The following is a 25,576-nucleotide window of genomic DNA, read 5'->3' on the forward strand; positions in this document are numbered from 1 at the left end:
GTTGAGATCATGTCTGGATTTATTACAGGAGGTTTGATGACAGATCTGTGCAAAAGACTGAATATCTCAACAGAGATCACTGTACTTCAACTTACGTGATTGTCAAAGTTTTCAGATCCTCAGCAATTATTTCTCCGCGGTGTAAGAAAGAAGGTGTGCAAATGGTTGTAAAGAGAAATTAAACACAGGGCAGAAATGGTGTGCTTTTCTGAGAGAGGCTCTGACCGGGGGCACAATATTCACTTTATCTTGATTAGAGTAATTGAGTCCGATCCTGTATCGTCTGTTTCTCAGGTGCATCTGAAGGATATCCTCACAGCTCTGGTGTCGCGGAGGAAGGCCTATCGTCTGCGGGATGGTCACTTCCAGTATGCGTTTGGCAGTGACGTGACGCCGCGGCCGTACCTGAAGAACAGTCTGCCGGTGTACCTCAGCGTGACTCAGTGGCACGTCTCCGCTCTGTGCTCTGGGTTTAGTTTAGTGTGGATGAATGAGAGGATCTGAGGACTGCTCAGTGATTGATGGTGTGTGTTTGTGGTGTGTGTTGCAGTCCTCCTGCGAGCGCGTCTCTCCCCGCCGGACCTCCTCCTCAGGTTCTGCCGGACGATGCGGAGCAGCAAGCTGCGCTCCTGCTGGCGTGTTCGGCTGACCGTCTCCCTCCGCCGCTGCGGCCCGTCGGCGTCTTCGACCTGCTGGAGGCACTACAGGTGCGTCTGAGGACCAGCACACACTCACAGCTGCGTTTACAGCCAAAGAATTCCACTTATGAGCAAAACTGCAATGTCAGATAAAACATCTGTGAATAAAGCACTGTTTCCATCAAAGAGAAAACTGCCACTAAATATCAGTAAGAAAAGTAGGAGAAGATGCAAATATAATCATCATATATATATAATAAATCACTTTATCAGACGAAACAGTGCTTTCGGAGGCGGATGCTGCTGTTTGTGAACGCAGTCGTGTAAGAATTACACAGAAATACTCTGACAGACTTTGCTCAGGCAACGATCAAAACAACACCGATGCTGTGAACGAGATCAGTGCGCTGCTAGTCAGGTTTTCCCATCTCAGCGCAAACTCACATGACTCTTAATGCGCATGGAGGAATTTATTCAGTAAATGTGTTTCCGTCATAGTTTATGTGCAGTTTTTTCTTATCGGATGAAAAGTTGATCCTACTCAGTTCTGCGCATTAGTTTTTATTAATGCACATTTTATTGAATTTATGCGCATCTTGGCGTTTCCATCCAGCGTTTTTCTAATTTCTTTTCTGCGATATTCCAAGATGCACATTAAAATAGGCAGATGGAAACATGTCTACTGTCTGAGATTAGATCGAAAACAGCAACAACAGAACGCAGGCTGCTTAATAATGTGGGAAAATACTTCTATATACGGCTAAATATTAAAAAAGTTAAAGGTTTTTGTTTTTCTATTTTCTGGTTTCACTTTAGTTTTAAAGTTTTAGTAATTTTGTTGTGTGTTTGGTATTTTTATTCTTTTTTTTATATATGGTTTTATTCCATATGTGGTTTAGTACTTTTTTTAGAAAGTTCAACTAAAAGTTTCCTGAAGGTGTTCTCTTATATTTTTGGTTACTATTTATTTTAAAGTATGTAATGTTTGTGTACCGGTGCAGGGAGTTAAATCATACTAATCACATCCATATTTCTCAGAGCAGGTTCATAACAGATCATTGTATAGTCACCTCTCTGCTGAGTGCATGCGGGATGAACTCTGCTCCCGGTGTCCGTGCTAATTCAGTCAAGTTCAGACCACTCGAAACTCAATAAGGATTTATTTAATAACTAGTTAATTAAGAAATAGTTACTCAGAGACTGATTTAAAAGTTGAATGAATCACCAATACAATGGTTTCGTTTTATTTAAAAATACAGTCACTCATAAGCAAATAACAAACGAGAGGTCTTCAGCACACAATTGCTGGCCTCGTCCATCTCTGTCTTCAGTCTTTTATAGTCTTCCCTCCACCGGTGTTATTCTGTCCTCCTCTGCTGTCTGTGTCTGTTTCAGCTCCTCGGGCAGACCCTTCACACTAATACTTCTTACAGCAAGGTTAACAGTTCAAATGAAAAAATAACAACTACCTCATTTCCTAGACAGCAGGCATGCCTATTGTTATTTTAAGCTATAGAAAATAACACCTCACCTCACACATACACATTCGTAGATATAGGTGTCTAAACCACACTCCTCGTATGCCTAGCACAGGGGTCTGAACCCTCCCCACCAGCCGAGGTCCAGACAGTTCTAATAAACAACTGGCCAGGGTATATGCAAGATATTTAAGCTTAATTTCAAGACTTTTAAAGACCTTTAAGACCTGCACAAAAATAAAATAAAATGACTGTAAAAAGCATGATTTACAACTCTGTGTGTTTGCTGCTTAAAATCATGGGTTGTTTTCTCATTGGTCTTTGACAGCAGCAGACGTACAGGCTGATTGAACATGTAAAATCATCCTCTTCCAGCAGAACGGCAGGACACAAGCCCAAGAGACAGACTCCATACAGCAGCTCAATCTGAAACGTGCAGAGCTCATATTTATTGAATGAAAAGCCGTTTTAAGTTTAATCGCAATTCTTGTTTTTCAGTTCCCACATTTAAGACCTCCTGAAATCATAATTAAGGCTTTCTTGTACCATTTAAGACTTTAAGGACCCGTCAACTTTCCTCATTTTTGAAAATGCCATTGTTTTTCACTGAAAGTTTGATCTGTCCGCACCGCTCTGCTCTCGTCACTGCACCCAAACGGCTCTAGAGCTGACCTCGATGTGCGTAATATGAATTTGATTTATTAAATTAGCGTTTGGTATTTATTTCATTGTCAAAAGCCTTAATGAAAGCCTAGTAAATAGTGATACTCTGGTAACGTCGGAGCTCCTGGTCTAAATGATCCTGAAAATCTAGTTTTTCTGATCGTCTTGTTTGATTAGTCGAGGATTGATCAGAAAATCACACACTATTAAAGCCAATTATCTTTACAAGTAACACAATGTTTTGTTTTATTGGTTGTAGTGTAGTATTTTATTTGTATGGGTTTAGTTAACTATAAAAGCCCGGCTCGGCTGAACTCGTCACAGATCCTAGACTTCCACAGAAGCTCCTGTGGTTGAGCTGTGTCTGGTGTACTGAAAGGGGTCATATGATGTTGCTAAAAAGAACAATATTTTGTGTAATGCAATATGTTTGCATGGTTCGAGGTTCGAAACACATTATTTTGCACATACTGTACAGTATTGTTGCTCCTCTATGCTCCGCATGTGGGGTGTGTTTGAATGAGCTGTTTTAGGGGGTGTGGACGAGTCTTAACTTTTATAAAGAATATCTCTTTGGTTTTGAGACTTTAGTCTTTGCAACTTCAGGAATCTTATCAGTGCATGAACGTAAGACTCCAGAGAGAAAGGAACAGTTGGCTTCATATGAGTCCTTTAACTGCTGTGTCTGCGGCAGGTGCAGCGGAGGGTGATGCCGTCTCACAGCGTGTACGCTCTGAACATGGAGAGGATCCTGGCCCGGCTCTGGCACCCGAGCCACGAGGAGCTGGAGCAGGACCACATCCACCGCCAGCATCTGGCCAGCAAAGAGGGGCTGCTGGTCAGCTGAGAGAGGAAGCCCGGACCCCCGCTCCATCATCATCATCATCATCATCATCACAGACCTGCTCCACATCAGCCAGACTAACACACACTCAAATGCTTCTGGGCAGTACTTGCTTTAAAAAGGCCGTAAAATATTTGTGTATTGTATTCATGTCTAGTTTAAGTATTATGAATAAAACGCTGTGCCTGTCCATATCAGTGTTTTTATATCCATCGCCTGTTCTCTTTATTTCCTTGTTAATAGATGCATCACATTGACTTTAGAGGCAAAGTAAAGAGAGATTCTGACTCGGATTAATTTTACATGTTAGAAGTTCTAATAATCACTTTCAGCCGTTTAAAAGTTGTATATATTAACACAGGATTAGCGCTGGATCTCATCTACAGGCCAGTAGAAACTGCTGGACACACGAGCGCTGTAGAGGTCAGCATCTCTGGGAATACTGTGCACTATAGACTCTTAACAGATCACATGCACTCCTTTAATAATCTCTGTTTCTGGAGAAGCACTCATGAGCACCTGGTCCACATGAGCTGGGGTTGAACATTAAACACATCTGTGTTGGGTTCAAGTGTGTATTTCAGAGATAATTCTGAGGGGAAGTTACAGACATGCATGTTTAGACATTAGAAGTGTTTTATTATGCAGTGTAGTGTTAGTGGCGTATCTTAATGTAACTGTAGTGTGTTGTGTTTGCTTGGGCTTCATTATTTAGACTGGTTACACTGCAAGGTGAAGAAATAGGCATATGCAGCATCATAAACATGATTGTTTTTTTTTGGGAAAACGTAGGAAAAAAGTCTAAGAGAGGAAAACCAAATGCTGTTTTGATATACAGTTATTTGTAATGTAATGTAGAACACTGTATGCCAGTAAACGTGTTGAAGTGTGTGTGAGGGGAGGATCGAGCTGATATGAGCAGAATAGCTGCTAATGAAACGCGTTTCTCGGTTATTAGTGCTTCTCGCTGGTCTATAGTGTTGTTCATGATGGATCCGTGGCTGAATCGCGCTCGCTCTTTTTGGTCTCACTGGGGCTCCGTAACACCCGAGGAACACGTGAACTGTTTTCTGTGTTTACCAGAGTAAACTAGAGTAAAGTCCAGAGTAAAGTGCATCTGAAGCAGGTGCGAGCTGCTCTTCTTCCTGCAGACAGACTCTTCAGAGCAGGTACAGCTCTACTTACAGTAATATATCACTTTCATTTATGTTAATCACATTTGTTCTCGTTGCAGTAATAGATAATGAATTGAACCATTTATTTATTACAAATTCAGTTTTTTAATGAGATTAGATGTTATCTAATCTGGCATTGCAGTGCTGTTTGTGCAGGATTATTTATGCGGTGTGTGTGTTTAAGACAGGTCACTGTTGTGTGTGTGTGTGTGTGTGTGTGTGTGTGTCACAGATCTCCGGTGTGTATGTGTGTGTATCACAGGTCTCCTGTGTGTGTGTGTGTGTGTGTGTGTGTCACAGGTCTCCGGTGTGTGTGTGTGTGTGTATCACAGGTCTCCTGTGTGTGTGTGTGTGTGTGTGTGTGTGTGTGTGTGTGTGTGTGTGTGTGTGTGTGTGTGTGTGTGTGTGTGTGTGTGTGTGTCACAGGTCTCCTGTGTGTGTGTGTGTGTGTGTGTGTGTGTCACAGGTCTCCGGTGTGTGTGTGTGTGTGTGTGTGTGTGTGTCACAGATCTCCGGTGTGTATGTGTGTGTATCACAGGTCTCCTGTGTGTGTGTGTGTGTGTGTGTGTGTGTGTGTGTGTGTGTGTGTGTGTGTGTGTGTGTGTGTGTCACAGATCTCCGGTGTGTATGTGTGTGTGTCACAGGTCTCCTGTGTGTATGTGTGTGTATCACAGGTCTCCTGTGTGTGTGTGTGTGTGTGTGTGTGTGTCACAGGTCTCCGGTGTGTGTGTCACAGGTCTCCTGTGTGTGTGTGTATATCACAGGTCTCCGGTGTGTGTGTGTCACAGGTCTCCGGTGTGTGTGTGTCACAGGTCTCCGGTGTGTGTGTGTCACAGGTCTCCGGTGTGTGTGTGTGTATCACAGGTCTCCGGTGTGTATGTGTGTGTGTCACAGGTCTCCGTTGTGTGTGTATCACAGGTCTCCGGTGTGTATGTGTGTGTGTCACAGGTCTCCGTTGTGTGTATCACAGGTCTCCGGTGTGTGTATGTGTGTGTGTGTCACAGGTCTCCGGTGTGTGTGTGTGTGTGTGTGTGTGTGTGTGTGTGTGTGTGTGTGTGTGTGTGTGTGTGTGTGTGTGTGTGTGTCACAGGTCTCCGGTGTGTGTGTGTCACAGGTCTCCGGTGTGTGTGTGTCACAGGTCTCCGGTGTGTGTGTATCACAGGTCTCCGGTGTGAATGTGTGTGTGTCACAGGTCTCCGTTGTGTGTGTATCACAGGTCTCCGGTGTGTGTATGTGTGTGTGTCACAGGTCTCCGGTGTGTATGTGTGTGTATCACAGGTCTCCGGTGTGTATGTGTGTGTATCACAGGTCTCCGGTGTGTGTATGTGTGTGTGTCACAGGTCTCCGGTGTGTGTATGTGTGTGTGTCACAGGTCTCCGGTGTGTGTATGTGTGTGTGTGTCACAGGTCTCCGGTGTGTATGTGTGTGTGTCACAGGTCTCCGGTGTGTGTGTATGGGTGATTCTCTGAATTGGGTGCCCTTCAAGTCCCCCAAACTTACTTCAAAGATTTTCAATTGAAGGAAATCACAAAATGCATTTTAACGCTGTCAATTAATAGAACCAGGTGCCTTTGCATTATAATGCAACACAATTGCTTTTTTTTTATTTTAATTTAAATATAATTGGTTGCCTAAGTAGTAGACAACAAGCATGTTTGCATGTCCTCACTAACCATCATTACATTTTCATTGAATATCAAACAAATAAAAAGTGCAATTTATACCAAAATGTTGCTGCTAATATAATCATATGTTGGTCTACTTAAACTAAAATATACATATATATATATATATATATATATAAAAATGCATTAATTATATATGAAATTGCAATATTTATACACGTCCTCCAGTTTGTTTTCAACCCCGTCACGCCATACTATTTACCCCCCTATAAAAATAATGGATCAATCCCTGTGGCATCACATCCAGGCAGTGACATCACACAAGTCTCTTGAAGAACATGCTGCAAAGAAAGGCACTTGCCAGTATCTTTTCTTACCTATATTTCATGTTTTTCACTGTCAGATTAAGATTGTCAGGCTCAACATTTCAACTCTGTTATATGACTAAATGATAGTAAACAACGGTTTAAGAAGAATTAAATAATAGTTTTGCAAAACATTAAAATTTTATGATGTCCTAAATGCCATGAGGTGCTACTGTCTTAGCTAAGATAACTGTTTTAGCTACTGTTAGCCAAAAACTTCAACCCCGTCACATTCAACCCCGTCACATTTTTTATTATAACAGGGTTGAATCGTTGTGACAGGGTTGAAAGTTTGACACTTCTTAGTAGATTACTCAATTGTAGACTTGTTGTATTGTAATGTGAACTGTCAGAAATAATCAATTATGGTATTTTATGTTCAATATTTCCAAATGGAAAGATTGATTGATGTTAGTGATTAATTAATGCTTAATGCTTTTGATTTAATGTTAAATACTTACTAAAATGTTTGTTTGTTTTTGCCAACTTTAATAAAATAAAATGTTATTGAATGTGATATCATTAATTTTACAGGTAAGAAATCCATACTATATTGAAATAATGATCATCACTTCAACCCTGTTATCATTTTCAACCCCGTTATGCAGAGTTCAACCCTGTTATTTGACAGTTTTTATTAATATTTTCGTGATAAGAAGACAAATTAGGTCAATGTTTGTTTTGCTGTGTGCAGAATTTACAGGACAGTCGGAAAAAATATGAAAGCCTAATTAAATCCTAATGTTAATGCATATTTTGTGATAAGATATGAAGACCAATGTTAGATGCAGTTTTGATGACCTGATTTGGTATTCAAATGGTGAGTATTTAAAAATAAAATTCTACATGCAATAAATGATATCAAACAAGGGACATCTCATTGAAAAGCTTCTACAAAAATTTACTTGAAAATCTTTTTAAATCATATTTAAACAGGGTCCAAGTGGTCTGTGACGGGGTTGAACTCCAAAACAACTTTCAGTAAGAAAAAACACTCAATATCGATTAGAATTTCATGCCTGAGGTGGGAAAATGTATTTTCTTAAAGGTTTGACTAATCCACTATCACATGAAATTATCAGAAATATAACTATTTAAGGTATATAAAAAAAAAAGATATGACCCAAAAGGCACCCAATTCAGAGAATCACCCGTATCACAGGTCTCCGGTGTGTGTGTGTGTGTATCACAGGTCTCCGGTGTGTGTGTGTGTGTGTCACAGGTCTCCGGTGTGTGTGTGTGTGTATCACAGGTCTCCGGTGTGTGTGTGTGTGTCACAGGTCTCCGGTGGTATGAGCAGGTATTATGTCGGTGTGGACGTGGGCACGGCCAGTGTGCGAGCGGCTCTGGTCACACAGGACGGTCACATCAAGCACACAGCAGAGGAGTTCATTGAGATGTGGGAGCCGTGTGCTGAGCATTACGAGCAATCATCAGAGGATATCTGGAGCAAATGCTGCCGGACAGTGAAGGTGAGCGGAGATGACCTGCATCACTGTCACGCTGGAGCACAAACATCTGTTCTCAGATCATAATCCTCGCTGGTTGTGTTGTAGCGCGTGACTCAGGGAGTGGATGTGGAGTGTGTTCGAGGGATCGGGTTTGATGCCACCTGCTCTCTAGTGGCTCTGGACCAGCTCTTCCAGCCTGTGGCTGTCAATCACACAGGTGCGTCCCACCAGTCCACAGCAGGGATGGCCATCAATCAATTACAATTCCAGAACCAGATGATAAGGTCAGGAATCGGATACTTTCAGTTCCACCTATAGATTCCTGTGTGTGCTTGTTAAAATGTGTTTGTCTTTGAATCATTAATTCAAGAGATTCATTCAAAAGCACTGGTTCATCCAGTAATGAACCAATTAAATCTTGAGTGAGTCATTGAATCTTTCCATTCATACATTCCGTCAGATTTTATTTAGTTGTCTAATATTTTTCTTCAGAATTGTGAGAGAACTACCTCCGTTAAAAAAAAAAAAAAGTTTCAGTTTATCCAGAGTTCCTAGTTCTTAAGACAGTCTTAACATTGTGGCTAAGTTTATGCAATTGGCCCCAGTTTTTATGTAGCCGGCTGATTTTTGTTCATGGTATTCAGCAGCAATTAAATGTTTTGCAAAAAGAGACACAGAATAAATCTGATTGTTATCTAAATGCTTAACTTCATTTTTTTAATCGCATTGGAATCAGTGGGAATCAGTTAGAATCGTAATCAGAATTGATCAGACTCAGCCAGCCCTGGTCCCCAGGTGAGCGTCACACACCGGTCTGTCCGCAGGGGTCCGGGAGAGGAACGTGGTGATGTGGATGGACCACCGCGCCGCGGAGCAAGCCTCTCGGATCACAGCCTCCAGACACCGAGTACTCCGGGGGGTCGGCGGCGTGATGTCACCCGAGATGCAGCCGCCCAAACTTCTGTGGCTCAAAGAGGTGAGGAAGAGAGCGAGCGCCGCGGACACTCACCATCTCGTGCTTCAATGCTTGGCTTTTCACTGTCATTAGAATCTGCGGGAAACCTGCTGGAAAGAAGCGGCACACTTCTTTGACCTTCCAGACTTTCTGTCCTGGAAAGCGACAGGCTCTTTGTGCAGGTGAGCTTTCATTCTGCATCACACCTTCAGATCGCTGTAGAGAATCATCCGCAGGGAATAATATCTAGCTACAAAAAAGTGATGATCAATACTTTTCCCAATATGTATGCATCTAGCTGATGCTTTTATCCAAAGTGACCTGCAAATGATGAAATGTATTTCTTTACAAAGTTGCATGTAGTTATGTAGAAATATTATGTATTAATATTAATTGTAGCTGCTGTGAAATATATGGAAGCCCGTTTCCACCACTGAATAAAAATAAAAAAAGTTATTGTGACTTTATATCTCGCAATTCTGACTATCTGACTACAATGTTACTGAGAAAAGCAACATTTACCTACATAATTGTTTACTAAATAATTTGCATGCATGAAAAATATATGAAATATGTCTTATTTGCAGAGGCTTCTGTGAACATGTTTAGTAATGAATTGTTGAATAGAGATATGAATTGAACAGTGATTCATGAAAATGTTGTTTTTACTGCAGTGTAAATGATAGACCGTATTAAAACATCTATAACAGCCTCGTCCTAATGCTCTCCTGCTCGCGGGTCGTGAGGCAGACGGATCACAAAACTATTCTAATGACAGTCTTCAGGAAACTGAAACCCAGTCTTTAGGAATAGTTCACTAAAAATGAGCATTTGCAGAAAGTCCATTGAAGATGAGTGTGTTTCTTCATCAGGTTTGTAGAAATGTGTCTCTGCATCAGTGTCTCAGCAATGGATGCTCTGCAGTGAATGGGTGCCGTCAGAATGAGAGTCCAAACAGCTGATAAAAACATCACAATAATCCACACCACTCCAGTCCATCAGTTAACATCTGGAGAAGACAAAATATCAAACAAAAAAACGTTTTTAACTAAAATACGATCCATAATGCATAATAACGCTTCCTCCAGTGAAAAGTGTTCTGGTCTGAATCAGGAGAGAAATCTGCACAGATCAAAACAGTCTAAAACAGCTCTAAACTAATATGTGGCTGGATTTTGATGTGAGAGACAACAGCAGATGCACTTTATCACTGGAGGAAGAGTTATTATGGATTATAGACTCTATGGTATTTTAGTTAAAAACATCTTAATGCTGGATTTGTTTGATCTTTAGTCTTCTCCAGATGTTAACTGATGGACTGGAGTGGTGTGGATTATTGTGATGTTTTTATCAGCTGTTTGGACTCTCATTCTGACGGCACCCATTCACTGCAGAGCATCCATTGCTGAGACACTGATGCAGAGACACATTTCTACAAACCTGATGAAGAAACACTCATCCTGATCTTGGATGAACTGAGGGTGAACACATTTTGGCTGAATATTTTCTTAAATGACTAACCAAAGTCCAGTGAAAGTCATGTGTAGATGAGAAGTGATTGTGGATGTGGAGCAGCTAAACCGCAGCGGTGTCTCCTGACGCAGGTCTTTATGTACTCTGGTGTGTAAGTGGACGTATTCTCCGTCTGACGGGTGGGACGACTCGTTCTGGAGCGCTATCGGTCTGGAGGACCTGATGGAGAACAGCTACTCCAGAATAGGTATGAGCGTATGTTGATCTGGTTCTGCTGAGGATGCTGATGATGATGAAGGGTTGTGTTGAAGGCCAGCAGGCGTGTTGTCCAGGGGCTCCAGTGGGTGGAGGTCTGACCGCAGCGGCGGCTGCAGATCTGGGTCTGATTCAGGGCACTGCTGTGGGCGCTTCGCTCATAGATGCTCACGCAGGAGGCTTAGGTACACAACCACACACTCCTCACACAAAACACACACTCAAACAAACATTATTCAGACTCCAGATATGTAAGTGAGGAGAGCAAAATAAAGTAAACTGTGACATATTATACCCAAACATTCTTCATAGAGTGAACTACCAGATCAAAAATGATTCAGACACATTGACCTGAGCATGAAGCACTGCTTGGTGATTGGTTGAGCTAAATTGGTTTTATCTAATTGTGTTCTTAAATTTAATTTAACAGCTGACAGCTATTCAACCAAATTCATTACAAACCTTTCTATCAAAGTTATCTGAAGAGTTTATCAAGATGAGTCTGTTCTGACACAGTTTAACTCTGAGTTCTTCTCATATTTTATTACCATTTTCTAAACTATAGTGAATAAACTGGGATAATCTGAGAAATGTTGACGGTGTCTGAATAAATTGTGGTTTGACTGAATATGATGATATATGAATTAATATGATGATATATGAATTAATATGATGATATATGAATTACAAAAGCGCTAGATTTAAGGGAAGAGAAAACCAGTGTTTTTTCATGCACAGGTCAGTTTGGAGATTTTGCTCATATCACGTCTTTCAGACTATTGCAGAGAAAACATCTGAAATACACTGAAGTGTTTCTTTGATCTGTGATTACAATTACAATCCACATCTTTAAACTGTCTTTTCTCTTACATTCACCAAACTTTACAGTTTTACTAATTTAATTTAGTGTGTGTGTGTGTGTGTGTGTATCTTCAGCTGTAGTGTGTGTGTGTGTGTATCTTCAGCTGTAGTGTGTGTGTGTGTGTGTGTGTGTGTGTGTGTGTGTCTTCAGCTGTAGTGTGTGTGTGTGTGTGTGTGTGTATCTTCAGCTGTAGTGTGTGTGTGTGTGTGTGTGTGTGTATCTTCAGCTGTTGTGTGTGTGTGTATCTTCAGCTGTAGTGTGTGTGTGTGTATCTTCAGCTGTAGTGTGTGTGTGTGTGTATCTTCAGCTGTAGTGTGTGTGTGTGTGTGTGTGTGTATCTTCAGCTGTAGTGTGTGTGTGTGTATCTTCAGCTGTAGTGTGTGTGTGTGTGTGTATCTTCAGCTGTAGTGTGTGTGTGTGTGTATCTTCAGCTGTAGTGTGTGTGTGTGTGTATCTTCAGCTGTAGTGTGTGTGTGTGTATCTTCAGCTGTAGTGTGTGTGTGTATCTTCAGCTGTAGTGTGTGTGTGTATCTTCAGCTGTAGTGTGTGTGTGTATCTTCAGCTGTAGTGTGTGTGTGTGTGTGTATCTTCAGCTGTAGTGTGTGTGTGTGTGTGTATCTTCAGCTGTAGTGTGCGTATCTTCAGCTGTAGTGCGTGTGTCTTCAGCTGTAGTGTGTGTGTGTGTATCTTCAGCTGTAGTGTGTGTGTGTGTATCTTCAGCTGTAGTGTGTGTGTGTGTGTGTGTGTATCTTCAGCTGTAGTGTGTGTGTGTGTGTGTATCTTCAGCTGTAGTGTGTGTGTGTGTGTGTGTATCTTCAGCTGTAGTGTGTGTGTGTGTGTATCTTCAGCTGTAGTGTGTGTGTGTGTGTGTGTATCTTCAGCTGTAGTGTGTGTGTGTGTGTGTGTGTGTGTATCTTCAGCTGTAGTGTGTGTGTGTATCTTCAGCTGTAGTGTGCGTATCTTCAGCTGTAGTGCGTGTGTCTTCAGCTGTAGTGTGTGTGTGTGTATCTTCAGCTGTAGTGTGTGTGTGTGTGTGTGTGTGTATCTTCAGCTGTAGTGTGTGTGTGTGTGTGTGTGTATCTTCAGCTGTAGTGTGTGTGTGTGTGTATCTTCAGCTGTAGTGTGTGTGTGTGTGTGTGTGTGTGTGTGTATCTTCAGCTGTAGTGTGTGTGTGTATCTTCAGCTGTAGTGTGTGTGTATCTTCAGCTGTAGTGTGTGTGTATCTTCAGCTGTAGTGTGTGTGTGTGTGTGTGTGTATCTTCAGCTGTAGTGTGCGTATCTTCAGCTGTAGTGTGCGTGTCTTCAGCTGTAGTGTGCGTATCTTCAGCTGTAGTGTGCGTATCTTCAGCTGTAGTGCGTGTGTCTTCAGCTGTAGTGCGTGTGTCTTCAGCTGTAGTGCGTGTGTATCTTCAGCTGTAGTGTGTGTGTGTATCTTCAGCTGTAGTGCGTGTGTCTTCAGCTGTAGTGCGTGTGTCTTCAGCTGTAGTGCGTGTGTCTTCAGCTGTAGTGCGTGTGTGTATCTTCAGCTGTTGTGTGTGTGTGTATCTTCAGCTGTAGTGTGTGTATCTTCAGCTGTAGTGTGCGTGTCTTCAGCTGTAGTGTGCGTGTCTTCAGCTGTAGTGCGCGTGTCTTCAGCTGTAGTGTGTGTGTATCTTCAGCTGTAGTGTGTGTATCTTCAGCTGTAGTGTGCGTGTCTTCAGCTGTATTGTGCGTGTCTTCAGCTGTAGTGCGCGTGTCTTCAGCTGTAGTGCGTGTCTTCAGCTGTAGTGTGTGTGTATCTTCAGCTGTAGTGTGTGTATCTTCAGCTGTAGTTTGTGTGTATCTTCAGCTGTAGTGTGTGTATCTTCAGCTGTACTGTGTGTGTGTGTGTGTGTGTGTGTGTGTGTGTGTGTGTGTGTCTTCAGCCGTAGTGTGTGTGTGTGTGTCTTCAGCCGTGGTGTGTGTGTGTGTGTGTGTGTCTTCAGCCGTGGTGTGTGTGTGTGTGTGTGTGTCTTCAGCCGTAGTGTGTGTGTGTATCTTCAGCCGTAGTGTGTGTGTGTGTGTGTGTGTGTGTGTGTCTTCAGCCGTAGTGTGTGTGTGTGTGTGTGTGTGTGTGTGTGTATCTTCAGCTGTAGTGTGTGTGTGTGTGTGTGTGTGTGTGTGTGTGTGTGTATCTTCAGCCGTAGTGTGTGTGTGTGTGTGTGTGTGTGTGTATCTTCAGCCGTAGTGTGTGTGTGTATCTTCAGCCGTAGTGTGTGTGTGTGTGTGTATCTTCAGCCGTAGTGTGTGTGTATCTTCAGCTGTAGTGTGTGTGCATCTTCAGTGAAGTCTGTGGTTGATCTGCTGTAGGGGTGATCGGAGCAGACGTGACGGGGCATCACCTGCCCTGTGAGGATCGGCCGGTCTCGTCCCGAATGGCCCTCATATGCGGCACGTCTTCATGTCACATGGCTGTGAGCATCGTTCTGACGTGACTCTGTGTTTGTGTGTCAGATGGTGTGATTGTTGAATCTCAGTGTGTTTGTGTTGGTCTCTCAGGTCAGCACTCAGCCGCTGTTTGTCCCCGGGGTCTGGGGCCCGTATCTGTCTGCTATGCTGCCTGGACTGTGGCTCAGCGAGGGAGGACAGAGCGCTACGGGACGCCTGGTGAGAGCAGAGCGCTTCACAATCATCTGTGTAGTATATACACTGCTGTTCAAAAGTGTGGGATCAGTTTTAATGTTCTTTAAAGAAGTCTCTGATGCTCATCAAGGCTGCATTTATTTGATCCAAAATACAGAAAAAAATCTAATATTGCGAAATAGTATTACAGTGTAAAATAACGTTTTTCTATTTTAATATACATTAAAATATAATGTATTTCTGTGATGTGCAGCTGTATTATCAGCATCATTACTCCAGTCTTCAGTGTCACATGATTCTTCAGAAATCATAATAATATACTGATTTACTGATCAATGCTGGAAACTTGCTTAATGCTGCTTAATATTTTTTGGAACTTGTGATGCAGGATTCTTTGAATCAAAAGTTAAAAAGAAGAGCATTTATTTCAAATAGAAATCTTTTTTAATGATTTACACTACTATTCAAAAGTTTGGGGTCAGTACATTTTTATTCATTCTTTTCTGAAAGAAATTAATACTTTTATTCAGAAAGGATGTGTTAAATTGATAGTGATAGCAACGACTTATATTGTAAGAAAAAAAAATATTTTGAATAAATTCTTTCCTTATAACTTTTTATTAATCAAAGAATCCTGAAAATAGTATCAAAGGTGCAAGAAAATAGTTGGCCAACATTGAAAATGATCAATCATATCAACATATCAACATACTATTGTGATTTCTGAAGATCATGTGACACTGGAGTAATGATGCTGATACAGCTGCAGATCACAGAAATACATTACAGTTTAACACATTCACATAGAAAACAGATATTTTACACTGTAATACTATTTCACAATATTAGATTTTTTTCTGTATTTTTGCTGAAATAAATGCAGCCTTGACGAGCATCAGAGACTTGTTTAAGAGCATGAAGGCAGTGTGTGTTGTGCCTGTGTTGTCAGCTGGAGCATGTGGTGAAGGGACACGCGGCGTTCAGGCAGCTGGAGGAGCAGGCGGAGCGCAGGTGTGTGTCTGTCAGTCATCTTCAAGCCTCTCTGATCTCAGTCTCTGAGTTCCTCTGCTCTGCTCTGTACAGCGGGAAACACGTTTACTCGTCTCTGAACGCTCATCTGGAGAGCATGAGCGCAGACGCAGCGCAGCTGGAGCAGCTGACGGCCCGGCTGCACATCTGGCCTGATTTCCACGGCAACCGCTCTCCTCTGGCTGACCAGACGTCCCGCGGCGCGGTGAGCATCATCATCATCATCATCATCATCATCCGCGTGGACTACAGCTGCACGGTTAATCGTTAAAAGATCGCGGTCTCGATCCAAACACCCGCGTGACTTGTTTTGAGACTTTGACTCTAAAAGCGTGATACAAACCGAAGCGAGTAACTTGAACTGTTACACCACTCATGAGATTGATGTGATATTATTGATCATGACAGTTAAACACAAATTAAAGGGCATTTCTATGTGGTTGCTAGGCTGTTGCCAGGGTGTTCTCTGTGGTTTTTAGGGTATTGTTAGGATGACAATGATGAGAATGGGGAAAAAAATCACTCCAAATAAACATTTGGTTGCATGACAGTAATGGGTTATTTTTGAGTTTAATGTGTAAAGTCATGGTAATGGCACATCTTAATGGACCTTGAAGGAACATGATTTTCTTTGTCAAGTATAATGTTTAATAAAACATCAAATATTGTTTTAGGACTAATTTCTGAAGTGCTAGATAGTAGTTTGATGTGTTTCCTGGTGTGTTTGTGCAGGTTGTGGGTCTCACTTTATCTCAGACGCTGGATGATCTGGCTCTGCTGTATCTCGCTACTCTGCAGGCCATCGCTGTAACACACACACACACGACATGGATGCACCTTTAAGAAAACATGCATGTCTTCCAGTGTTAATGTGAATGTGTCTCTGTTGTGTGCAGCTCGGCACCAGACACATTATAGACTCCATGAGAGCGGCAGGACATGACATCACTACCCTCTTCCTGTGTGGAGGACTGAGCAAGAATGCTCTGTTTGTGCAGACGCACGCCAACACTACAGGTGACTGCATTCCTGACCTGCGCAGACGACAGCTGCTCACACACCGCAGATCATCATCACGTCACTAGCATGATGACACTCAGCACTGTGTGTGTTTGTGGGTAGTTAGTGTGATTCTCTACACCGGTGTGATCTGTGAGAAATTACTTCACCCATCCACTAAAAATGTATAGTTAATTTTTGTATATAGAAGTATTTTGATTGCACTGCCTTTAATTTGTACCGACTTAAATGTAATAGAAACGGTTGCATATCTAAATATTGATATTTAAACATATTTTTCTGAAGAAAATATCAGTGGTGTTTGTGCAGCAATAGGCAGTTGCTATGTTGTTCTGTGTGGTTGCTAGGGTGTTGTGTGTCACCAAACAGCAGCTGATTCAAACCCAGTCAGCTGAAGAGAAGTGAGCAATCCTGCCGATTCAGACACACACACAGACGCTCGGTCTCAGTTCTGCACTCATTAAGTGTGTGTGTGAATTTTATTTTTATCATGTGCGTGTGCAGGTCTGCCGGTGGTTCTCGCAGAGGAGAGAGAGGCTGTGCTGCTGGGAGCTGCTGTGATCGGAGCCTGTGCTTCATCAGACTGCAACTCTATACAGGTTCAGACACTATACTCACTATATATGCTCACTATATGCACTCACTATATATACTCACTATACTCACTATATATGCACTCACTATATATACTCACTATATATGCACTCACTATATATACTCACTATACTCACTATATATGCACTCACTATATATACTCACTATACTCACTATATATGCGCTCACTATATATACTCACTATATATGCACTCACTATATATGCTCACTATATGCACTCACTATATATGCACTCACTATATATACTCACTATACTCACTATATATGCACTCACTATATATACTGACTATATATGCACTCACTATATATACTCACTATACTCACTATATATGCTCACTATATATACTCACTATACTCACTATATATGCGCTCACTATATATACTCACTATATATGCACTCACTATATATGCTCACTATATATGCACTCACTATACTGACTATATATGCTATAGTCAGACCATCGACTCTACCGTGCGACTCCACCGGACAGGGACATCGGAAGAGGACATAAGTATCGATTTTTAATTATCATCATTCCTACTACTTGTTTCACTTCTGTTTCAGTTTATATAGCCTATTCTTACTATGTGTTTCCAGATCACTACCATCACTACCACTCGCAAGCCACGCATCACACACTGTAGACGGCGCAATCCTATCAACCTGCGCACTTTGCCTATGTCTGCTAATACATTATTTTCTTTTTCTATTGGTCTCTGGAATTGTCAGTCTGCTGTCAACAAAGCTGATTTCATTACTTCCATTACTAGTCATTCAACGTTAAACCTCTTGGCCCTGACAGAGACCTGGATCAAACCAGAGGACAATGTTACACCTGCAGCACTCTCCAATAATTTCTCCTTTTCCCACACCCCCCGTTTGACTGGAAGAGGGGGAGGTACTGGTCTGCTCATCTCTAATAATTGGACATTTACTCCTTTACCATCTCTGAGTATCAACAACTCTTTTGAATCACATTCGGTTACTATTACCTACCCTCTAAAAATCCATTTTGTAGTTGTTTATCGTCCTCCAGGATCACTAGGTAATTTTGTGGAAGAATTAGATTTATTGCTCTCAACCTTTCCTCAGGATGGTACTCCCTTTGTCTTACTTGGAGACTTCAACATCCACCTAGATAAACCTCAGGCTGCAGACTTCCACACTCTGCTTGCGTCTTTTGATCTCAAGAGAGTGCTAACTACGGCTACTCACAAATCAGGGAACCAACTGGACCTTATTTACACACGGCACTGCTCCACTGATAATGTGCTGGTTACTCCACTGCACACCTCAGATCACTTCCTCCTCACTCTTAACCTCAACATGATTCCTGACACATCACATATCCCTCCACATGTCAATTTTCGACGTAACTTGCGTTCACTCTCACCCTCCCGGCTATCTGCTATGGTTTCATCTTCGCTTCCTCCCCATAAACAGTTATCCTCTCTTGATGCTAACAGTGCTACTGATACTTTCTGTTCCACTCTGACGTCTTGTTTAGATACTTTCTGCCCCTTTTCATCCAAGCCAGCCCGTAGTACCCCTTCTGCCCCTTGGCTATCTGATGTTCTCCAAAAACATCGTTCTAAACTCAGGGCTGCAGAAAGGGTATGGCGCAAATCACAAAATCCTACTGACCTTAATTTATATCGATCACTCCTCTCTGACTTCTCTGCTAATGTTTCCACTGCTAAAAGGACATACTATCATGACAAAATTAACAACTCACCTAACTCTCGCATGCTATTTAAAACATTTTCCTCCCTCCTTTGTCCTCCTCCTCCCCCTCCTTCATCATCTCTAACAGCTGATGACTTTGCCACATTCTTCATTAATAAAATTACAAACCTCACTGCACAATTTTCCACACCACAATCTATCAAACATATCTTACCAGCAAACATACACTCGTTCACATCCTTCTCTCCACTCTCTGAGGCAGAAGTCTCTAAACTCATCCTTTCCAGTCATCCTACTACCTGTCCGCTTGATCCTATTCCATCTCATCTCCTTCAAGCCATTTCACCTGCAGTCGTACCTGCACTCACTCACATCGTTAACACATCCCTTCACACTGGAATTTTTCCCTCTGCATTTAAACAGGCTCGTATAACTCCACTTCTTAAAAAACCCACTCTTAACCCAACTCTTTTTGGGAACTATAGACCGGTTTCCCTTCTTCCTTTCATTGCAAAAACACTTGAACGAGTTGTGTTCAACCAAGTCTCTGTCTTTCTCACACAGAACAACCTCCTGGACAGTAACCAATCTGGCTTCAGAAGTGGACATTCGACCGAAACTGCCTTGCTTTCTGTTGTTGAAGCCCTAAGACTTGCAAGAGCGGCTGACAAATCTTCATTACTCATCTTGCTAGATTTGTCTGCTGCTTTTGATACAGTCAACCATCAGATCCTCTTGTCAACCCTATTGAGAAAGGGCTTCTCAGGAACCGCACTCCAGTGGTTTGAGTCTTACCTCTCTGATAGGTCCTTCAAAGTATCTTGGAGAGGTGAGGTATCCAAGTCGCAACATCTAGCTACTGGGGTGCCTCAGGGCTCAGTTCTTGGACCACTTCTCTTTTCTGTCTACATGGCATCACTAGGTTCTGTCATTCAGAAACATGGCTTTTCATATCACTGCTATGCTGATGACACTCAACTCTACCTCTCATTCCATCCTGATGATCCGACGATAGCTGCTCGCATCTCAGCGTGTCTATCAGACATTTCTTGCTGGATGATGGACCATCACCTTCAACTCAACCTAGCTAAGACAGAACTGCTTGTAATTTCAGCTAACCCATCGCTTCATCACAATCTCAGCTTCCAGTTAGGCTCATCTACCATAACTCCTTCAAAAACAGCCAGAAACCTTGGAGTTGTGATTGATGATAAGCTGAATTTCTCAGACCACATTGTTAAAACTGCCCGGTCCTGCAGATTTGCATTATATAATATTAAGAAGATCAGGTCCTTTCTCTCGGAACATGCAACGCAACTCCTTGTTCAGGCTCTTGTTCTGTCCAGACTTGACTATTGCAATGCTCTCTTGGCAGGTCTTCCAGCCAATTCTATTAAACCTCTACAATTAATCCAAAATGCCGCTGCAAGATTAATCTTTAATGAGCCGAAAAGAACGCACGTCACGCCTCTGTTCATCAATTTGCACTGGCTACCAATAGCTGCTCGCATTAAATTCAAGGCATTAATGTTTGCCTACAGAACCACCACTGGCTCTGCACCCCTTTACCTAAATTCTTTACTTCAGACTTATGTGCCCTCTAGAAGCTTGCGTTCTTCAAGTGAACAACGAATTATTGTACCATCCCAAAAACACAGAAAAACACTTTCAAGGACTTTTTCATTAACTGTTCCCATCTGGTGGAATGACCTGCCCAACTCGATCCGAGCAGCCGAATCCTTACCCATCTTCAAGAAACGGCTAAAAACTCATCTGTTCCATCTTTACTTGACCCTCTAACTCTAGCACTATCTATTCTAATTGTATTTTATCTATGTCTTTTTATTAAAAAATAACAACAATAATAATAATAATTATCTGTACTGCGTTAGGCTAACCAAGACTTGTAATAGCACTTGCACGTTGTTGCTCTTTTGTTGGTTTTGATTGCTTCTTATGTCCTCATTTGTAAGTCGCTTTGGATAAAAGCGTCTGCTAAATGACTAAATAAATAAATAAATAAAATATGCACTCACTATATATACTCACTATATATGCTCACTATACTCACTATATATGCTCACTATATATACTCACTATACTGACTATATATGCACTCACTATATATGCACTCACTATACTCACTATATATGCACTCACTGTATATGCACTCACTATACTCACTATATATGCACTCACTATATATGCTCACTATATATACTCACTATATATGCACTCGCTAAATACGATATCTCAAAATATTGAGAAAATCTCCTTTAAAGTTGTCCAAATGAAGTTCTTAGCAATGCATATTATTAATCAAAAATGAAGTTTTGATATATTTATGGTAAGAAATTTACAAAATATCTTCATGGAACATGATCTTTACTTAATATCCTAATGATTTTTGTCATAAAAGAGAAATGTATAATTTTGATCCATACAATGTATTGTTGTCTATTGCTACAGATATACCTGTGTTACTCATGACTGCTTTTGTGCTGCAGGGTCACATATAGTACGTCAGAAGTAGTCTACCACTTAAACTGGTACCAAATGAATACAAAAAGGTTTTAAATTATATAATGATGGCAGTCTTTCTGAACAGAATATTGCCATCATGTCATTATTATATCCAGTGTTACTGCTCAACACTAAGGACTGGTGGTCAGGCCAGTAGATCAGACATTTACATTCACTGCCCCTAAATAAATAAATAAATAAAGTTATTACTTTCATTGTTTTTGACTCATGTAACTTTACAATTCCAACATTTGAGATGTCATCACTTAAAGACCTCCTGCACAGATCCATTATATTGACATACATCCAATATTTTCTTAAATGTTTACGGACCCTTAAGACATAACCGACCATGCTTACATGGGTACTGGCATTTTGACATACTTTTGTTTCTATTTGCATGAATTTATTTACATGGAGAACAAAGGAGAACTCATTCCTGTACTTACAGACAAACAATAGAACTGAAGTCCCCTAAAAAAGGTCTATAACTGAGTTCATCATCATCAGTTCAGCTGCACTGACAGTCAGATCTGAATTAATCTGAATAATGATGCTGTTTTCTTCTGAGCAGCTGAAATAGATGAGTTTTACAGCATTTAACACTGTTGTTTTCCTGTAAAGCTGTATTATATAAAGTGCTGTAGGAATGAATGCGACTTGACTTGACAAAGGAATATTCTGCTGTGTTTCTAGGAAGCAATGAGGAGGATGACCAGAATCGGGCGTGTTGTCAGACCAAACCCTGAGCTAGAGAGGTGCGATTCAGCGACGTGCTCAAGATGTGTCTCGATATAATATAGCATTAATCCATGAGTATCTGAGATTGTATTCTGTGTCAGAACCAATACACTCATCTGTACCTGCACTAGTAATAATGAATGTTTGTCTGTGTAAAGCTTCTACAGGAGGAAGTACGCTGTGTTTCTGCGTCTTTATGATCATCAGAAGGAGTGTGATGCGCTGATGGAGGCTGAAGCAGTTTGACACACAGTTCTGATTAAACGCTGAGATGCTTGAGGTGAAGATGACCATAAAAACACTTGATTTCCATTCATCTGTGCTTTTACTGAGCACACAAACTACACAAAATACTCTGTGTTCAGCCTTTCTCACCTAAATATCACCAGGATAAAATCTGTTAAAGCACTTCAGCTAAAAGCTACTCACGAGAGGAACCACGTGCAAAACAAGCCTTTTATTAAAGATCAGTTTAGCATCATTTATTTGTGTTTTAAAAACTAAAAATGATTTCACAAATAAAATACATGACATTGAGTTATTTTGGAATAAATGTAAAACAAATAATAAATCATTTATTACTTTGAAAATGTAAAAATCCAAATCAGAATTTTGTTTTTTGAAAAATTTAAGAAATATTTGTTAAATCTGGAAAATGTGTTCACCCAAAGGGTCAGTTCAACCAAAAACGAAAATATGCTATTAATTTATTCATCCTCAGATTATATAAGATGTAGAAGGTTTTTTCTTCAGTAGAGCAGTACAGAAGATGTGTAGCTGAAGCAGTAGTTCTTGGTGATTTATACAGCGGCTGGTATTCTGAGTCAAAAAATATATATCATGGAACACAAAATTAGTTTCTTGCACAAACAAATCGTTTCGCTTCATAAGACCTCAATATATCATCAGGAGCCACCAGGATTCATTTTGTGCTCTTTGATATACTTTCTTTTAATTCTCAAAAATGGGAAGCTGAGGAAAAATGTCACCTACATCTCGGATGGCCTGAGGGTGACTAAATTAACAGCAAATGTTCATTTTTGGATCTTTCTGGAACGCTAATTAACAGTGGATTAAAATAAAGCATTAAAAATGAAGCTGTGGGGACTTTGCGTCCTGATTTCCGATGACCACTGGTCTGTAGTTCACTGCTGCTGTGTGTTGGGTTGTGGTGTGTAGCGCAGGTATTTCTTCCCAGACGGCAGGTCTTTGGTAAAGACTCCAGCAGGGAAGAGCGCCGCGGCCTCCGTCTCAGGGATGCTAGGAGGCACCATCACACTGTTTCCAAGCTTCAGAGCAGATCCACACACATTACACACAGACAGAAGAATCAACACGGTACTAATCGATCTCCAAACAGACGGTGCTCACCCTCCAGTCCACAGGCGTAGCCACACGGTTGTGTGCCGTTAACTGTAACGAGTCAATGACACGCAGGATCTCGTCAAAGTTTCGTCCTGTTGTTGCAGGATAGAGAATGGAGAGCTTTAACTTCTTATCCGGGCCGATCACAAACACCTGAGTGAAGAATACACGCGTTCAGAGATCATTCAATGCTAGTTTATGGAATTTGATCAAACCTTTACAGAATGTAATATTTATGTATTTTTAAAGTGTCAGTAATTTAAAATATTAAATCAGCTATTCTATTTAAAACAGCGTTTTGACACTCTAGATGAATAACTGAAGAGCTGATAGAAAAACCAGAATCCCACTAAAAGAGATTCATCTGAAAGGTATGTAAATATTTAACATATTTAACTGCCCATATTTTGATTGAAGATGTGTCATATGGCCATAACATGAATGGAAATTTAATGATTTTACTCAGTTTTTTAATGTTTTAACCTTTTTTGAGGTTTTAATGAAGGTGTTTGAAATGTACATCTAATTCATGGAAATATTAAATAATTAAATATTAAATGGAAAAATAACACTAGTAACCACATGCCACTTAAGGGCTTCTGTGCCAATTCTAGCGGCCCATCTGACCCCAAGGGTCTAATTTTATCTTTTTACTTTAAATTACAAACTACAATTTTTATTCCACAAATCTAAAAACATTGATGTGTCCACAGATCCCTCATCAACAAAAATCTTTGATATTCAACATATAATACAATGTCACTATTTTCCACAATCTCACAAATGTTGATATTCAGATGAAATTAAAAATAGCATAAACATTCATCAAAAGTGCTGAGATGAGACTTTCTGTATGAGTTATCAATGTGAGGAAGAAAACCTGCTGGTCCTGTTTTACTGTAATTAGTTTGACCTTCTGATCTGGACAAACACATTCTTTACCACTTGTTGAAAAAGAAAAGCCCAAAACTCATTCCACGCTAATTTCCAGCCCTATTTCAAAGCTGTATTGATGAATTCTGCTCTTACACATCTGGCGCTGAGAGGCATCCCGCTGCAGTCCTTCTCCTCCGGGTCCAGCATGCCCAGTCTCTCCACCAGCTCCCGCCGATCATCCGCTATGATGGGGAAGGGAAACTGGCTCCCAGGCTCTGCGTTATTGTAAGCCATGATGTCCTGAAATCAGCCGTCGAGACTCATCAGCAGCTGATCAACAGAAGCACACACTTCAGACTGACGGAGGCAAACCTTGCTCCAGCGCTGATGCTCCTCCAGACTGTCGACGGAGAGCGCCATCAGCTTCACGTTACGCTTGCTGAACTCAGGACTGAGCTGAGCAGCTCTGCCGAGTTCAGTGGTGCAGACGGGAGTGAAGTCTCGAGGATGAGAGAACAGGACGCCCCAGCTGATGGAGAAACACACTCATGGAGTCACAATAACAGATGTTTCTGTGCTTTAAAAGATTCAGAATCCTTCAACTAGTGGAGCAGTCGAGACCAGTGTTGGGGGAACGCATTACAAGTAACGTGGGTTACGGGATTACTTTTCAAGTAGCTAATAAAGTAATGCGTTACTTTTTAATTTCAAAGGAAATATCGGAGTTACTTTTTCAAATCAGTAACGCAAGTTACTTATTTTCCATTTTCATGTCCCTACGTTGAGAGAAATCAGGAGTAAATGCATGCAAACACCATGCTTACTGTAGTTCTAGACTAATGTCAACATGCATGTATTTGCCCATTTCACTTGCAGAAAAACATTCAGTATTCCTCAAAACGAATAAAAACTGTGAAATGCAAACTTAGAATATGACACAAATCTGCAACAATTAAATGTTAACATAAAACACTTTTAAGTATTTAATTCCTTCAGTCTGAGATTTATTCATTTCACTTTTGGTCTGAAAGGGCTTTTACATTTGCCAATAGAAGAAGTGTTTTATATTAAAGACGAATAAGCCCAGATAAGAAGAAGTAAAGCAAAAGTAATGTAGCACATCACTTTTCATAAAATGTAACTTAGTAGCGCGATTATTTACTTTTTTAGTGAGTAAAGCAATATTGCAATGCTTTACTTTTAAAAGTAACTTTCCCCAACACTGGTCAAGACCACATAAACCAGACCAGACCAGACCAGACCAGCAAATGGTCTTCAGACCAGTCTTGAGTTATACAATACCTTCAAGCCCCTGTTTACTTATAAAGAACTGTA

At 41.0% G+C, this 25,576-nt stretch overlaps 3 protein-coding genes across 10 annotated transcripts in view; 2 read left to right on the plus strand and 1 right to left on the minus strand.

The window, feature by feature from the left end:
* LOC306846207 (transcriptional adapter 1-like) overlaps positions 1 to 4,576 on the plus strand; it is an 8,070-nt gene extending 3,494 nt beyond the window's left edge. Inside the window, exons 6-8 of one of the 2 annotated variants that reach the window (XM_079379372.1) lie at positions 295 to 446; positions 551 to 707; positions 3,474 to 4,576. In XM_079379372.1, coding sequence (XP_079235498.1) covers positions 295 to 446; positions 551 to 707; positions 3,474 to 3,626 — 462 coding nt within the window. In that variant the 3' untranslated portion in view covers positions 3,627 to 4,576. The remainder of the gene's footprint in view (positions 1 to 294; positions 447 to 550; positions 708 to 3,473) is intronic. The other variant, XM_079379373.1, reaches the window with a different exon arrangement.
* The window catches only part of fggy (FGGY carbohydrate kinase domain containing), a 27,743-nt gene continuing 6,701 nt past the window's right edge, over positions 4,535 to 25,576 (plus strand). Inside the window, exons 1-18 of one of the 7 annotated variants that reach the window (XR_013782050.1) lie at positions 7,813 to 7,950; positions 8,041 to 8,260; positions 8,345 to 8,456; positions 9,064 to 9,215; positions 9,288 to 9,376; positions 10,799 to 10,914; positions 10,979 to 11,107; positions 14,113 to 14,216; positions 14,302 to 14,409; positions 15,335 to 15,396; positions 15,469 to 15,619; positions 16,147 to 16,221; positions 16,311 to 16,431; positions 16,939 to 17,033; positions 21,956 to 22,017; positions 22,159 to 22,280; positions 23,660 to 23,736; positions 24,357 to 24,483. Coding sequence is in view for 4 of the 7 variants with exons in the window: in XM_079379330.1 (XP_079235456.1) it covers positions 7,907 to 7,950; positions 8,041 to 8,260; positions 8,345 to 8,456; positions 9,064 to 9,215; positions 9,288 to 9,376; positions 10,799 to 10,914; positions 10,979 to 11,107; positions 14,113 to 14,216; positions 14,302 to 14,409; positions 15,335 to 15,396; positions 15,469 to 15,619; positions 16,147 to 16,221; positions 16,311 to 16,431; positions 16,939 to 17,033; positions 21,956 to 22,017; positions 22,159 to 22,246 (1,728 nt within the window). In the remaining 3 variants the exon portion in view is untranslated. Of the gene's footprint in view, positions 4,793 to 7,812; positions 7,981 to 8,040; positions 8,261 to 8,344; positions 8,457 to 9,063; positions 9,216 to 9,287; positions 9,377 to 10,798; positions 10,915 to 10,978; positions 11,108 to 14,112; positions 14,217 to 14,301; positions 14,410 to 15,334; positions 15,397 to 15,468; positions 15,620 to 16,146; positions 16,222 to 16,310; positions 16,432 to 16,938; positions 17,034 to 21,955; positions 22,018 to 22,158; positions 23,130 to 23,659; positions 23,777 to 24,356; positions 24,484 to 25,576 lie in introns of those variants that run through there. The other 6 variants (XR_013782051.1, XR_013782049.1, XM_079379330.1 and 3 more) reach the window with 6 other exon arrangements.
* Positions 22,444 to 25,576, minus strand: part of LOC306846217 (peroxiredoxin-6-like) — a 5,114-nt gene continuing 1,981 nt past the window's right edge. The window contains exons 2-5 of the mRNA XM_079379386.1: positions 24,614 to 24,770; positions 24,395 to 24,541; positions 23,372 to 23,518; positions 22,444 to 23,289 (exon numbers count right to left, since the gene is read on the minus strand). Coding sequence (XP_079235512.1) covers positions 23,146 to 23,289; positions 23,372 to 23,518; positions 24,395 to 24,541; positions 24,614 to 24,770 — 595 coding nt within the window. The 3' untranslated portion in view covers positions 22,444 to 23,145. The remainder of the gene's footprint in view (positions 23,290 to 23,371; positions 23,519 to 24,394; positions 24,542 to 24,613; positions 24,771 to 25,576) is intronic.

This window comes from Barbus barbus (genome assembly GCF_936440315.1).
Source record: "Barbus barbus genome assembly, chromosome: 26".
Taxonomy (NCBI): Eukaryota; Metazoa; Chordata; class Actinopteri; order Cypriniformes; family Cyprinidae; genus Barbus; species Barbus barbus.